Source organism: Sesamum indicum, linkage group LG7, assembly GCF_026168435.1.
Source record: "Sesamum indicum cultivar Baizhima isolate 11 linkage group LG7, ASM2616843v1, whole genome shotgun sequence".
In the NCBI taxonomy this organism is placed as follows: domain Eukaryota; kingdom Viridiplantae; phylum Streptophyta; class Magnoliopsida; order Lamiales; family Pedaliaceae; genus Sesamum; species Sesamum indicum.
In genome coordinates, this window is record NC_142663.1 from 8899289 (window position 1) to 8912900 (window position 13612).

The following is a 13612-nucleotide window of genomic DNA, read 5'->3' on the forward strand; positions in this document are numbered from 1 at the left end:
CTGTCCCCATCAAATGCAATCAAATGGGCCTAAGAATTTTCCCTTTCTCCCAACCAAAGCAAAGTACATAAACATACCTCAATCAAATCATTCGAATCTCTTTTTTTTTTTTTTTTCTTTTACAATAATTTTGTGTACAATATATATAAATTTTATATAAATATTTTCAAATATAAAAAAGAGATAAAATTTTTATTTTCTTATTTTTTCTTGAAATATTATAAAGTTTTTAATTATCGTCATATATATTTATTTGGTTATATATTTATAAATATATCTTATTACATATTCAAGTTTGTATTTCCATTAAAGTACATATCGTTGATATATAATTATAATTGTTATGCTATGTAGTAATGTATAATATAAAAGCTTGACTTGAAATCACTACTTAGAGAAAAAAATTTAAATAAAAAAAGTATTTATAATCACTACTTAGAAAAAAAATATTAATCACTACCAGATGTGTGGGTATTTGTCTCGTTTTATGTAAGTTACTATAATTCGTTTGGCCATAGTTGTTTGTTGAATCGATGTAATTTGTCTACTGATTTTAGTCATATTGATTTATTATTTGAATCGATATATTACTCAAAAAATAAATAAGAAAAAAGAAATTCGCGATGATTGTATTTGGATTGATTGGTTCAAGATCATGCATTTCAAATCCCAGTAACAAATTATTTAAATTTATTTGGATAATTTCAAAAATTTTCAAGTATTTTAACTCTAAACTTGAACTATATTTTGTTAAATATTAAAAAAATAATTTTTTTTAGATTTATTACTTGAAATACGTTCTTTAAATCCTTCCTTCAAGTTCGAATCCATCAATTTAAATACAGCTTATCACAAAAGTAAAACGGGTCAATTACAGACACTTTCCGTGAGTTTTGTTATAATTATAGATACCTCCTAGTTGTTTGAGAAACTATAAATACACGTTATTATTTTTAACAATGAGTCAATTCCATTAGTTTCAATTATGTTTACATCCAATTTTTGTTATAAATAGACAAAATGCCTTTTGAATTACTAATAATAATTTATATTTATTTAAAAAAAATATTTACAGGGATCAATAAACTTTATAATTATTTACTTACTCATCTTCACATTTCTTTTTTATTTTTTTCAAGTATCTTTTTTGAAAAAATAAAATTTTTACCTTACCCTCTAAAGACTATATAATTACTTTTTATTTGAAGGAAGTAGTTGTAATATTTTAAATAACGATAAAAAATTTATAATTATGTCAAACGTTATAGAAAATAGCTGTAATTTATCTAAAAGTAAAAACCAAACATACGGAGCGTTACCGCAATATTAATTAATCTAAATTTTTTCATTCTTATTTTTGGGTAATTTTTCAAAACTTTTATGATCTATGATAAGAATATAAATTAAAAATAGTTTTCATATATATACACTTTTAATAATTGAAGGCGTGAATTGTTTGGTGTCTTCAGTGCTTTTTTTTTTTACTGACCATTGTGGCTCGTCGTTTCTGCATGCATATAATAAATAATCGTTCGTATTTTTAATTATATTATAAATAAAAATAAATTATATAAACTAACACATTACATGAAAAAAGTCAAACAAGCAAAGAAAGAATAGAAAACTAATTTATCAATTAACGTAAATTTTAAAGAAATTGAATGAGTTAATTATCTTATTAGTTGAACTATAAAAAATGCAACATTCAGCCATGATAAAAAATAAATAGCCGTAACAAATAGTCATTGACCACGGCCATACAACGATTGTTGGTCGTGGTATATGCGAGGGTGGTTAAAATATTGGTCATGTATTTACATTTTTCTTGGTGAAAAATATATGTTCTTCTATTGATTTTATTTAACTGTGGTAAATAAAAATTATTTATCATAATTTTCAGCTCATAGTAATTAAAATTATAGTCAATTATCGTTCTTTTTCTAGTGTGAAGGGCACTTTTGACTTTATAAAAAAATTGGTGCGATAGTATCATTAATCTTCAATCATAAGTTTGGAAGACTTTTCTTTTTTGTATCAGTATAGGTAGTTTGGATTTTCACCATTCAACTTTCATGTTCCTACTATCCAATTGGAAAATGAATTTTTCTAATTAGTTCATTATATTTATTTAATTTTTATTTTATTCTCTCTTGTACTCTAATTTATTTATTTTATACTTTTCTTTTAGAATTATCATTTTTATCTCAAGATATTATTCTTTTACTCTTTTTTTTCTCTGATCTCTATAAAAATTATATTTATTTTTCTTCACTTATACAAAATTAATTACATAACTTCATGTTACAACGTAAATAGCATTCTATTATTTATAAGTTTTCCAGAATTGTTATATAGAAAAAAATGCAAGCAATCACCTGTGATACTGTAAATAAGTAAATTATCTTCTATTAAAAAAAATTAGCAATTTACTCCCCCTATATTTTTTAAATACAACGATTTACCTCCATATATTTTTAAAATAAAGCAATTTACCTCTGTAAACAGTGGGGTAAATTGCTTATTTTAATTAATACAGGAGAGTAAAATTGCTTCTATTTTTTATAGAAAAATAATCTGTCCATTTACAATATCACAAGTGATAAATTGCATTAAACCCTTATTACATATATTTGGAGTGTGCCACGTACTGCTAATTTGAATCAATGATTCCGTAGCCGGACTTTAAACTATTAGTTTCTAAAAAGTAATAATATGAAACATATACGCCAAATTTATACTTTTTTTAGTATTTATTAAAAATTATTTTGAATTAAGGTTCATTTGATTCAAGTGAGAGGAAATAAGAAATTAAAAGGGGAACAAAAGTGAATGGGGGAGGAAAAGGAAATGAATAATAATTTTCCTTCAAATGTTTTAGTATGTTTAATAGAAGAAAACACTATTTTTTGTAATTTTACTAATTATTTTTATTTTGAATTAGAAATAAATAAATTAATTAATGTTATATTAAAATAATTTAAAAGTATTTTAATAAACAAAAAAAAAAAACAATATTTACAACAATTGCTTCTTCTTTTACACCTATTTTTATTTTTACTTTTTTTACACATCTATTATCAACTAAACCCGGCTATGACTATGGATTGAATTCACACCGGCCATGTGTACTCATTAATTGACACCACGACCCAGAAAAGGTACAAAACCCACCTCACTTTTCCCACTCTTTCTTCAACCACATCACTCATTACACACACCCACATAAATCGAAACATCCTTGTACGCCAAATGTATACAGAAAATTGTAATAAATATCCCGTCACATGCATGTATCTCTTCTCCGGGTATATAAAGACTGGATCTTTGGAAGCTTAGAGGCAAGAGAAATGGTGGGTTTGAAGGTTGGGAGTAGGCCGCCGTGGGTAGGTCTTGGAGCTGCTGTTTGGGTGCAAATAGCGTCTGGGAATGCGTACAACTTCCCTCTGTACTCCCACTCGCTGAAATCCGTTCTGGGCTTCAACCAAAGGCAGCTGACTCTGCTTGGGGTGGCGAATGACATTGGTGAGAACGTGGGCTTGTTGCCTGGGGTGGTGTGCAATAAGTTCCCGCCGTGGGTTGTTCTCTTGGTTGGTGGTTTTTCTTGTTTCTTTGGTTATGGGGTTCTTTGGCTTGCCCTCTCCAAGACTCTGATTTCCGTACCTTATTGGGTGGTAATTCTCTTTTTCGTTCCTCGCTCTGTTTTTGTGTTTTCTCCCCCTTTTTTGGCTTGCATGTGGAAAGGGTGGGTGGATTGCATGTGGTTTGTGCTATGGGATCTCTGTTTGGTGGCAGCGTTCGAGAAATCTTGATCTTGATGTAGTGTTTTCCAAATAATTATGGTGTTCTTTTAGTTGTTTTGCTATTTTGATTATGTACCTCTCGGTTTATGTATGTTTTACATGTGAATTTTGTAAGTTGGTTGACAATATGTGTTTGTAGAATTGGCTAATGTTGGGAATTTGTGTTCTGTGGTCGGTTGTGATAACGTAGAAACGGTCATGTTAGTCTCTAGGATTATCGTAAGTTTATTGTTAGATGCACAAAAGTGGTAGATTGAAGCAAATAGTTATGTCCCACTAAATCATGTAGTGAACTAATATCAGAACTCATTTTGTGGTAAGCGGAAAAGTAATTCGTATTGTCATTTTGAGTTATGATTAGGCTTTGCATTCTCTATCACATTTATAGACGACAGCAGCCGAAAAGAATAGCTCTGAATTTGAACTGTGTGATTCAAGAAAGTATTTATCATGCCTTGTGAAAGTTCACAGATAAGCATGTACAAAACTGTAATAGTACCTTGTAATTACCATGTGAACATTCGATCGGGTGATTGGCAGTGTGAGTTCTTCCCCTGGTGGTTTCAGATCTTTTACTCTAAACTGAAACTCTCGTCATATTCTGGACAATTGAAGCCTTTTTCTCCATATCATTTGATCTGTTGTGATTCATCAAGTACTGTAACAATGCTCAAGTTCGCAAAATGATCCTCTCCCATCTGTTGTTTGCTTCTTGGTTATTCTACACATAGCCTGTAGAACTTGCAAATTCTGATCACTGCAAAACTGTCATACCCCTTTGCGCCTTACGTGTAGTTATCTGAGATCAGTGATGATAACCATATAAGGAAAACTAAACTTGTGAAAACGTGGATTGGCTTCTGAGCATCCCAAAATATATCTTTCCTTCTATTTTTGTAACTGTAGTTAATTGTTGAATTTGCAGTTATGGTTTGCATTATGTATTGCAACAAACAGTAGTGCTTGGTTCAGCACGGCAGTCCTCGTCACTAACATGAGAAACTTCCCTCTTAGTCGGGGCACAGTTGCTGGTATTCTTAAAGGCTATGGGGGGCTTAGTGCTGCCGTGTATACTGAAATTTACAGTGTTTTGCTGAACAGCTCTTCCCCTAAGCTATTGCTGTTCCTTGCACTTGGAATTCCTGCACTCTGTCTTATGATGATGTTCTTTGTCAGGCCTTGTACTCCAGCTTCTGGAGATGATTCGTCAGAACATTGCCATTTTCTTTTCATTCAAGCTGCTAGTGTAGTTCTTGGCGTATATGTTCTTACAACGACCATTTTAGATGATGTGCTGTCTTTAAGTGCTCCTGTTGCCTATTGTTTTCTTCTTGTTATGGTGGTCCTCCTTATGGCTCCACTAGCTATCCCTGTGAAGATGACTTTCTACCCGTCCAATCGCAGCAAGTCGGCCTTACATGGCAAGGTGGTTGTACCTGCAGATCCTTCGTTGGTTCAAGACAACGCTAGTGCTGACAAAATGGAACCACTTCTAGAGCCATCTTCATCCAGAACAAACCTTGGAAGCTTTCATGAAAGTGACGACATATCTGAGGTAGACATGCTTCTTGCTGAAGGAGAAGGTGCGATAAAGAAAAGGAGGAGACCTAGAAGAGGCGAAGACTTCACATTTGCTGAAGCTATGATAAAAGCTGATTTTTGGCTTTTGTTCTTGGTATACTTTTTCGGGGTCGGATCTGGTGTCACTGTTCTCAATAACTTGGCTCAAATAGGAATAGCTCAATATATGCATGACACGAAGGTCCTCTTATCCCTCTTCAGCTTCTGCAATTTCGTCGGTCGGCTCGGTGGAGGTGTTATCTCTGAGTATCTTGTCAGGTTTGTCTTTACATTATCACCTAATGTAACTATTTTTAAGCCTGATACTTTCTTGGTGTGAAGGATGAAGCTAATATTTATGCTGTTTTATGATAAACATGGTGCAATCATCAGGAGAATTGACTAAGAATTTAGTGCCCATGTTATATGCTTATCTGTTTCTGATCAGTAGCGTAACTTTACTCGCAGATCCAAAGCAATTCCGAGGACCATTTGGATGACAATCACACAAGTAATAATGGTATTTACATACCTTCTCTTTGCATCAGCTATTAACGGCACTCTTTTCGCTGGAACTTCGCTGCTTGGTATCTGCTACGGCGTTCAATTTTCTATCATGGTTCCAACAGCTTCTGAACTTTTTGGCCTTAAGAACTTCGGTTTGTTCTTCAATTTCATGTCCCTGGGTAATCCACTTGGTGCTTATCTTTTCTCGGGTCTGCTTGCCGGCTTTGTATACGATAATGAGGCAGCAAAGCAGCACTCTGCGACTTGCTTGGGCCCGACCTGTTTTAGGCTTACGTTCCTTGTTCTGGCCGGAGCCTGCATCATCGGTACCATGCTTAGCATAGTATTGACCATGAGGATTTTACCAGTTTACAAAATGCTCTATGCCGGGGGCTCCTTCAGGCTACCTCAGAGTTCAAACCGTTGAGACGAAAGAATGGAAACTTTCAATAGGCTGCTGGCATGCACCTTGTAAGTATGTACCCAAACAATCAATCGTTACGTTATGATGTTCATATGATAACATTATCTGCATCGGCTTGAGATTTTTGCTAGAAGAGCCTGCTATTGTTTTAGGCGACTCACACCAGATATTGTGAGCTACAAGTCCTCGGAAGACGAGTGTATATTTTGGTTTCCTACTTTCTGGAGAAACAACACTAGTCATAATTTTGTCTGATGGTTTAATGTTTTCGTCCTCTGTCCTCTGTCCTCTGTCCTCTGTCCTCTGTCCTCTGTCCTCTGTCGTTTACGGGTAAGAATTAGTAGCAGTTCAGGTCTATATTTGATATGTATTGATCAGAAAACCTCCATTGCACTATAAGGTTCAGGCAGCAATTCTTGATTGTCAGCAATGACAAACAAGACCGAGTCTTTGGGAGACGGCCTATCGCGTCTGTAATCTGAGCGCTGCAGTGCCTCCACTGCAAGAGTCCTCGTGCTTCTGTCGTCAATAAGGTGGCCATCGCCTTCTAAGTAACACCCAAAGAGGAACTACGAATGACTCCCTTGCAAACCGACTAACACAAGACAACTCCCTTAAGAAACAAAAGGGGCTCTAGAAAGAGGCTGACGTTATTTCTCCCTACAAAATCCGAACCACCTTAAATCTAAACAAATTTGAAATTGGATAAATTAGACCGAGTTCTTTGTTTTGTTTTGGTATAATTATAAATATTTTCTATGTTCGAAAAATTATTAATATATTTATGATGTTTGATAAATTATATAATTCATAGATGGAGATCTTGAATTGTTAATTTTGTTTTTTGTTGTACGTCTCTTTAAATTGAAAAAAAAAAGATAAGGTGTATGAAAAATTGTAAGAATATGTCCGTTTAATTTGCAAAAGTATTTCGGGAAATTTTAAAAAATAAGTAGAATTATAATTTATAGTCTATGAGGATATTTTGTCAAATTTATCACAAAAATGAACGAAAATTTAATGGACATTGATTATGCTAGTTGACGGACGATCGTTAAATCAGAAGGAAGTTGTTGATTTTTTAAACAATAAAAATAATTACGCCAAATATATAAAAAACTTGATATGATTCACCATTTGAAATTTGAATAGGGTAATTTCAACTTATTCATAAAGTTGAAAATCCCAAAATTGGATTGAATAAAGCCAGGTACATTACACTTTTGGTTCATACCCTTTTGGTTTAGCCTTCAATTCAGCGATCTACTGTTTTTATTAGGTTAGTGAAGGCCAATGATAGTGTCTTAGCTTTTGTAGTTGAAGCTTTTCTAGGACCTGTAGTTTATTCAACTATCTCAACTACTTCATAGGTTGAGTAACTTGCATTTTATGTCTCGTAATTTAGGACATCGATGATTTTGATATCAATATTATTGACGTAACCACATTGTGTCCTTTAACTTAATAATATTATAACTTTTGTTCCAAATCAACTCTCGATTAATATTCTGATTGATTTAGCGCGTGTCTGTTCACGTGCTTTGTTAAGTTGGCAGTTTGGGAGGGAAGAATATTGACCAACTTGGAGGGAAAGACTTGTGAGCAAAGTAATCCTTCAACGCAATGCTTTGATAACGGGAAAAATGCAAGTAACCCCCTTTTCATATTGTAAATGGACAAATTATCCTCATATGAAAAAAAATAATAACAATTTACCTCCATCTGTTTTTTAAAAATGCAATAATTTACTTTCCCTGTGTTTTTCAAAATGAAGTAATTTAACTCCTTAGACATGGAGGTAAAATTGTTTCATTTAAAAAAAAAAAAATGCAGGGAGTAAATTGCTATTATTTTTTTATAGGGGGATAATTTGCTCATATGCAATATCACATGGAGGTAAATTGGATTAAACCCCTTCGATAATCGAATGGTTGATAATAAAATATTTAATATTTGAAATATTGCAGTTGTCGTAGAGAAGAGTTCACAAACAGACAGTTAGGAACAAAAATAAAACACTTAGATATTCTGTTACAATAAAAATCAAACAGTAAACTTAGTTGGGTATGAGTTTTTTTAGTAACAATTAGTGTACATCAACTGAACCACAAAGTAATCTGCTTGTATTGAAAATATAAGACATTCCGTTTCTAAGTGCAATCGATGTTACGCTATTTCTTCTAGAATAAGATAGAAGAAGATTGCAACGCCACTATATCATAATCCTCCTTGATCAATAGCTCAACCACCAAAGTTTGAGAAAACAAAATGCCAATTTGAGACGCAAACGAGTGATGGAGAAAGAGTGTTTAGAGAGAAGTAGGCAAATTTTCAAAAGTGTGTATGTCTCTCTTTTTCTTCCAACTCTAAGCATTAACCAGGACTTTAAACAAAAAAAACACAACGTTTATAAAATTGTACAACAAAAAAAAAAAAAATTTAAATTTTAAGCTAATTTAAAGATTTTGTAAAAAGATATATAATAAGACTAAGACATTCATCCTAATGCCCCCGCCGAGCCCGATCGAGAAGGACAATAGCTCCCATGTGGGGTTTCCAGAAGTCCACCCTAGTCTCTAGTCAACATTTCAAATGATATTGAATTTTTAACTTAATAAGGACATCCTTTCTGTAAAAGATTATTGATGTCAACAAGCTAAGAGTCAATTTTAACTCTTACAAGCCCACCTCTTTATATACTTTTCAAAACTCAACTCAATCCCTCGATCCTATAAAGTGGGATAGCAATACACTCTTCCTCTTTTACCATTTCATCTATGGGTTCACCTTAGTTGACATCCAACTTATTAGATTAAAATTATATGAAATTGACATTTTCTCCAAATGATCAGAAATAGAAGTGGAGGTTAATGAAGAATCTGAAGAAACATTTTGAAGTATTCCTACTTCCATAGGAACTCCGTCTTCTAAGAAGTAGCATCATGGAATTTGACTAGTATTAACATCTATACCTTGAATATCTGATTAATAACTAAAATTGCAGGGCATAGCTTGTTTCTACATAGTCTAGAAACACTGCATCAACAGTCTTAGAATCTAATTTCTTTCTCTTGTGCTCAGACTAGCACCATTGCAAGGCACCCCCTATACACGAAAGTATTTAGGCTTGGTTTCCTACCTTTCTATAGTTCGGAGGGAGTACTCGTATTGTGTTTCAGATGGACTCTATTCAGAATATGGTAAGCCGTATTCTCCCCACAAATACTTTGGGTAATCCAAAAGTGATTAACAAACTGTTGACCATGTCCTTAAACGTTCTATTTTTTCAACTTGCTACTCCATTAGAAGATGGTGAATATGGAGGTATTTCTTTACGAGTAATGCTAAATTTCTTGCAATATTCACTAAACGCACTCAATTCAAATTCTCAACACCCATTAGCTCTTTTAAGTTTCTTATTAATTTAAGTTTCTACTTCGTTTTAAACAAATTAAATTTTGTAAGGCTTTATCCTTGTTTCTTATAAGATAGATATAATAATACCTACTGCAATCTATATCTATACTGTATATAAAAGTGTGAATTTTCATGTGGTTGTTTCCTATAGTGAAAAGACATTGATACCCTTAAGTAGTCTTTATAATAATAAATAAAAATTGGTTATAAAAGTATTAAATTCTACTAAAAAGAAGACTATTTAAGAGTTCTAATACTTCTAAACTATTTAGACAATGATAAATATATCTTACTAAAAATATAGACTAATCATATGTCTACGCAATTAATTTGTTAGAAGATATTCTTAAATAAATATTATTTTACTAGACACAATATAACTTAAAATGAATTGAATCGGAATAATACATAAAATAATAAACTTCAAAACTATATATATATATGAAAGAATAAATATCATGAAATTTTAGATAGTAATGGACCTAAGTATACAGGAATAAACTATAGAACAAATTAAACCAATCACAGAACAAAGAGTATATAGTATAGATAATACGTGTGGCACAATCTATATATGTGTATGTGCATGATTTTTATAATTTTTTTTAAAATTATATTGTTTATTTTTTATAAAGTTAAAATGAATGAGAAAAAAGAAACAATCAAAAGTTAGTTATGAAAAATCACGATAAGTGGGGAAGTTTAAAAAAATTAATATACCAATAAATTGAAGACATCGATAGGATGCTCTTCAATTATATATTAGTACATGTGGCAATTTCTATATATGTGCATAATTTTTATCAAAAAATTTAGAATAAAATGTTTTTTAAACTATATTATTTACTATTTATAGAGTTAAAAATTACTAAAATATATATAATATAATATATATAAGATAAAAATGAATGAGAAAAAAAACTATCAAAAACTAGTTACAAAAAATCATGATGAGTGGAGAAGTTAAAAATAATTATTTAATTAAAAAAATTAAAAAAATAAACATACCAATAAATTGAAGACACCAATAAAATGCTCTTCAATTATATATAGTAGGGATAATTATAATCTCCTCTCTTGAGATTTGGTGTAATTACATGTAAACCTCTTGTGGTTTAAAATATTAGATCTAACACCCTTGAGATTTGCTTCTATCTAACGAAAAGTCCCTCCGTTAGTATAGTTGGGGAATGACAAATGATGTATTGTTATATGTATTGGTGATGGAGTTTGGATTTTTCTACGTTGTGTAGATGTGTATTTTTATATGTTATATGTATTGATTGTTGCAACTCCACCATCTCCTGCCTTGTATTTTCTATTGTTGCAAATTAGCATGTTCGTGAACTCGATCTCGAGGTTAGATTTTTGACCGAGTTCGACTCATTTGCATCCCTAGTTCAAATATACCACTATCAAAATGTATAGATTAAATTTTGTCCCTTTAAGTTTTCTTTCCAACATCATATCATAATTTTCTTTTATTAATGAATTGATTTATTATTTGATGTATAACTTTTATCTATAAAAATTAAATAATATGATTCATAAAAATTATATACATACGTCGAAAGAATGTACGAAAACTTATGGAATAATGGATATAATTTTAAAAAATTAAATGTAAAATAACTTAAGAAGGTGTAATGTATTTTAGCAATCCATACAAATATGGGCCTCAGAGTATTATTGGATTTGGGCCGTTTGTGTTAATTTCTAGGGTTTGCGGCCCTTTAAACACAGAGCATAGCAGCGGCTCTGATTTATGCTTCGGAACCCTAACCTAATCTCTGTCATTTCAAGAGCAGCAGCCGAAGGGAGAAGCGGCAGCAGCGAAAGGAAGAAGCGGCAGCACCTACAGCAACAGGCGCCATGGTAGCCTTCACGTTCCGAAGCTAATGCGTTTTCTTTTTCTATTTTCCGCGGGAAACTTAGTCCAGTTTACGTTTTGTTCTCCTAATTTAGGGTATTGATTTGGTCGCCGGAGGTAAGAGCAAGAAGACCAAGCGCACCGCACCTAAATCCAATGATATTTACCTCAAACTCCTTGTCAAGGTCTGATTGATGTCTTCAATTTGTTATTGTCCATGAATTACGGTTTTTATTGATCAAATGATCTGATATCTGCGTTTGATGACATGGCAGTTGTACCGGTTTCTGGTGAGGAGAACTGGTAGCAGGTTTAATGCGGTGGTGCTCAAGAGGCTTTTCATGAGTAGGGTTAACAGGCCCCCTCTTTCTCTGTCCCGTCTCATCAGCCTTATGAATGGCAAGGTAGTGTATTATATTCATGATTGTAGGATTAATGAATCTATTTCTCCGATTGTTGTTTATTTGGGATGATAACTCAATTTTCTCCCCGGACATTGTGAAATAACTGGTTAATGGTTATATTAAGCACTTGAGTTATAGAAATTTTAGCTGCGCGGGTTTTGAAGTTGTAATACTTTTGTGTTCAAGCTTATTACAGTGAATTATCCGTTAAATGGTTGCTTGCAAACCTGGCGTTGCTTCCGAGTTTGTGTTTTTTCTGGGTAGATCTTCGTGAGTTTTACAATGTTGTTGTTTTTGGCTCTGCAGGAGGACAAGATTGCAGTACTTGTTGGAAGTGTTACAGATGATATTCGGGTTCATGAAGTTCCTGCTCTGAAGGTCACTGCACTGAGGTTCACGGAGACAGCCAGGGCTAGAATTGAGAAGGCAGGCGGAGAATGTTTGACATTTGACCAACTTGCTCTTAGGGCTCCGCTTGGGCAGAACACGGTAAATACTTTCACAAGTGTCTTTTGCCAATTGCTTTATTCCCGACTGTGGGTCACTTTGCGATTGAATCTTGTATTTTGACTGGGAAAGTATTGTTAGGATTGTTGCTGTATTTGGTAACAAAACAATGAGGTATGGTATCTGTTCAACCTCTTTGAGGATCATCTAACCAGTTGAAGAAGTATTTTTCCTTCCACCGGTTGCTCCTAGGGTAGTTACTTTTTTCCTTTATCCACTTTTGTTGAGGTTAGAGTTTCTGGTTGTATTAGTCTGGGTTTTTATCTGGTACATGTGATTCTTTGTTAATTGTTGGTTTTACGGGCTCATTAGTCATCAGTAATCATGCTACAAGCCATAGTTAGTGCATAATTTTGTGCTTGGGTAGTTGAGGTTTGGATTCAGTGTTATGTTTTCATAAAAGTTAACCATAATTGTGTGTCTAGAAGCTTTGCCACCTTTGGTATTCCCATCAATACTTCATTAATGGAGGGACAACAGCGAAGACCTAGTTATTCTAATTCTTCTAAATGCATACATTCACTGAGCATGTTGTTGAACAGGTACTCTTGAGAGGGTCGCGGAAGGCTCGTGAGGCTGTGAAGCACTTTGGTCCAGCACCGGGTGTTCCACACAGCCACACCAAGCCTTATGTTCGAGCCAAGGGAAGGAAGTTCGAGCGCGCTAGGGGAAGAAGAAATAGCAAGGGCTTCAGGGTTTGAGCCACTTATAGTTATTATGAAGTTTGATGCAGAATTTGTGTTTTCCAAATTCTGTGTGCTAGATTGTATCCCTAGTGACAGTAGCCTTATTTCTTGGTTTTGACCGGAAAAATTATTTCCTCCTTGGAGGTCATGTTTTCTTCACTTCTTTCTTCAACGAAGAAGATTTTGAGTATGTTTTCTAAAGGAACACTTTTTTTTGATTTAGCTCAAACAGTAAGATTAAGTTTTTGAAGTTATGATATTGTTCGATATTGGGGTTTTAGCCTAGATGTCTGTCTAATTTACTTGATACTCATTGTGTTTAATTTCTTTGTTCACATTAATTACATGTTTTATTAGTTGCGCCTGGCTTAGTTTATCGCCTAATGCACAAATCCAATTAGAAGTAGTATTTTCATTCCTATATTGAAGTTTAGATG

The 13612-nt window shown here is 33.0% G+C and overlaps 2 protein-coding genes across 2 annotated transcripts; both read left to right on the forward strand.

The window, feature by feature from the left end:
* The first annotated feature begins 3155 nt into the window (after window positions 1-3155).
* LOC105166417 (protein NUCLEAR FUSION DEFECTIVE 4) lies at window positions 3156-6567 on the forward strand. Its single transcript, XM_011085759.3, has 3 exons — window positions 3156-3671; window positions 4726-5639; window positions 5829-6567. Exons 1-3 carry the CDS (start codon window positions 3285-3287, stop codon window positions 6292-6294), a joined length of 1767 nt encoding a protein of 588 aa, XP_011084061.1. The 5' UTR covers window positions 3156-3284; the 3' UTR covers window positions 6295-6567.
* Window positions 6568-11445: 4878 nt separating this feature from the next.
* On the forward strand, window positions 11446-13334 carry LOC105166418 (large ribosomal subunit protein eL18y). The gene is made up of 5 exons (XM_011085760.3): window positions 11446-11583; window positions 11674-11763; window positions 11854-11982; window positions 12289-12471; window positions 13032-13334. Exons 1-5 carry the CDS (start codon window positions 11581-11583, stop codon window positions 13188-13190), a joined length of 564 nt encoding a protein of 187 aa, XP_011084062.1. The 5' UTR covers window positions 11446-11580; the 3' UTR covers window positions 13191-13334.
* Window positions 13335-13612: the final 278 nt, after the last annotated feature.

Coding starts and splice junctions, on each gene's coding strand:
- LOC105166418 (XM_011085760.3), top strand. Junction 11,764..11,853: donor ACCTCAAACTCCTTGTCAAG/GTCTGATTGATG, acceptor ATGACATGGCAG/TTGTACCGGTTTCTGGTGAG. Junction 12,472..13,031: donor CTCCGCTTGGGCAGAACACG/GTAAATACTTTC, acceptor GTTGTTGAACAG/GTACTCTTGAGAGGGTCGCG.
- LOC105166417 (XM_011085759.3), top strand. CDS start 3,285: ATGCATGTATCTCTTCTCCGGGTATATAAAGACTGGATCTTTGGAAGC. Junction 3,672..4,725: donor TTTCCGTACCTTATTGGGTG/GTAATTCTCTTT, acceptor TTGAATTTGCAG/TTATGGTTTGCATTATGTAT. Junction 5,640..5,828: donor ATCTCTGAGTATCTTGTCAG/GTTTGTCTTTAC, acceptor CTTTACTCGCAG/ATCCAAAGCAATTCCGAGGA.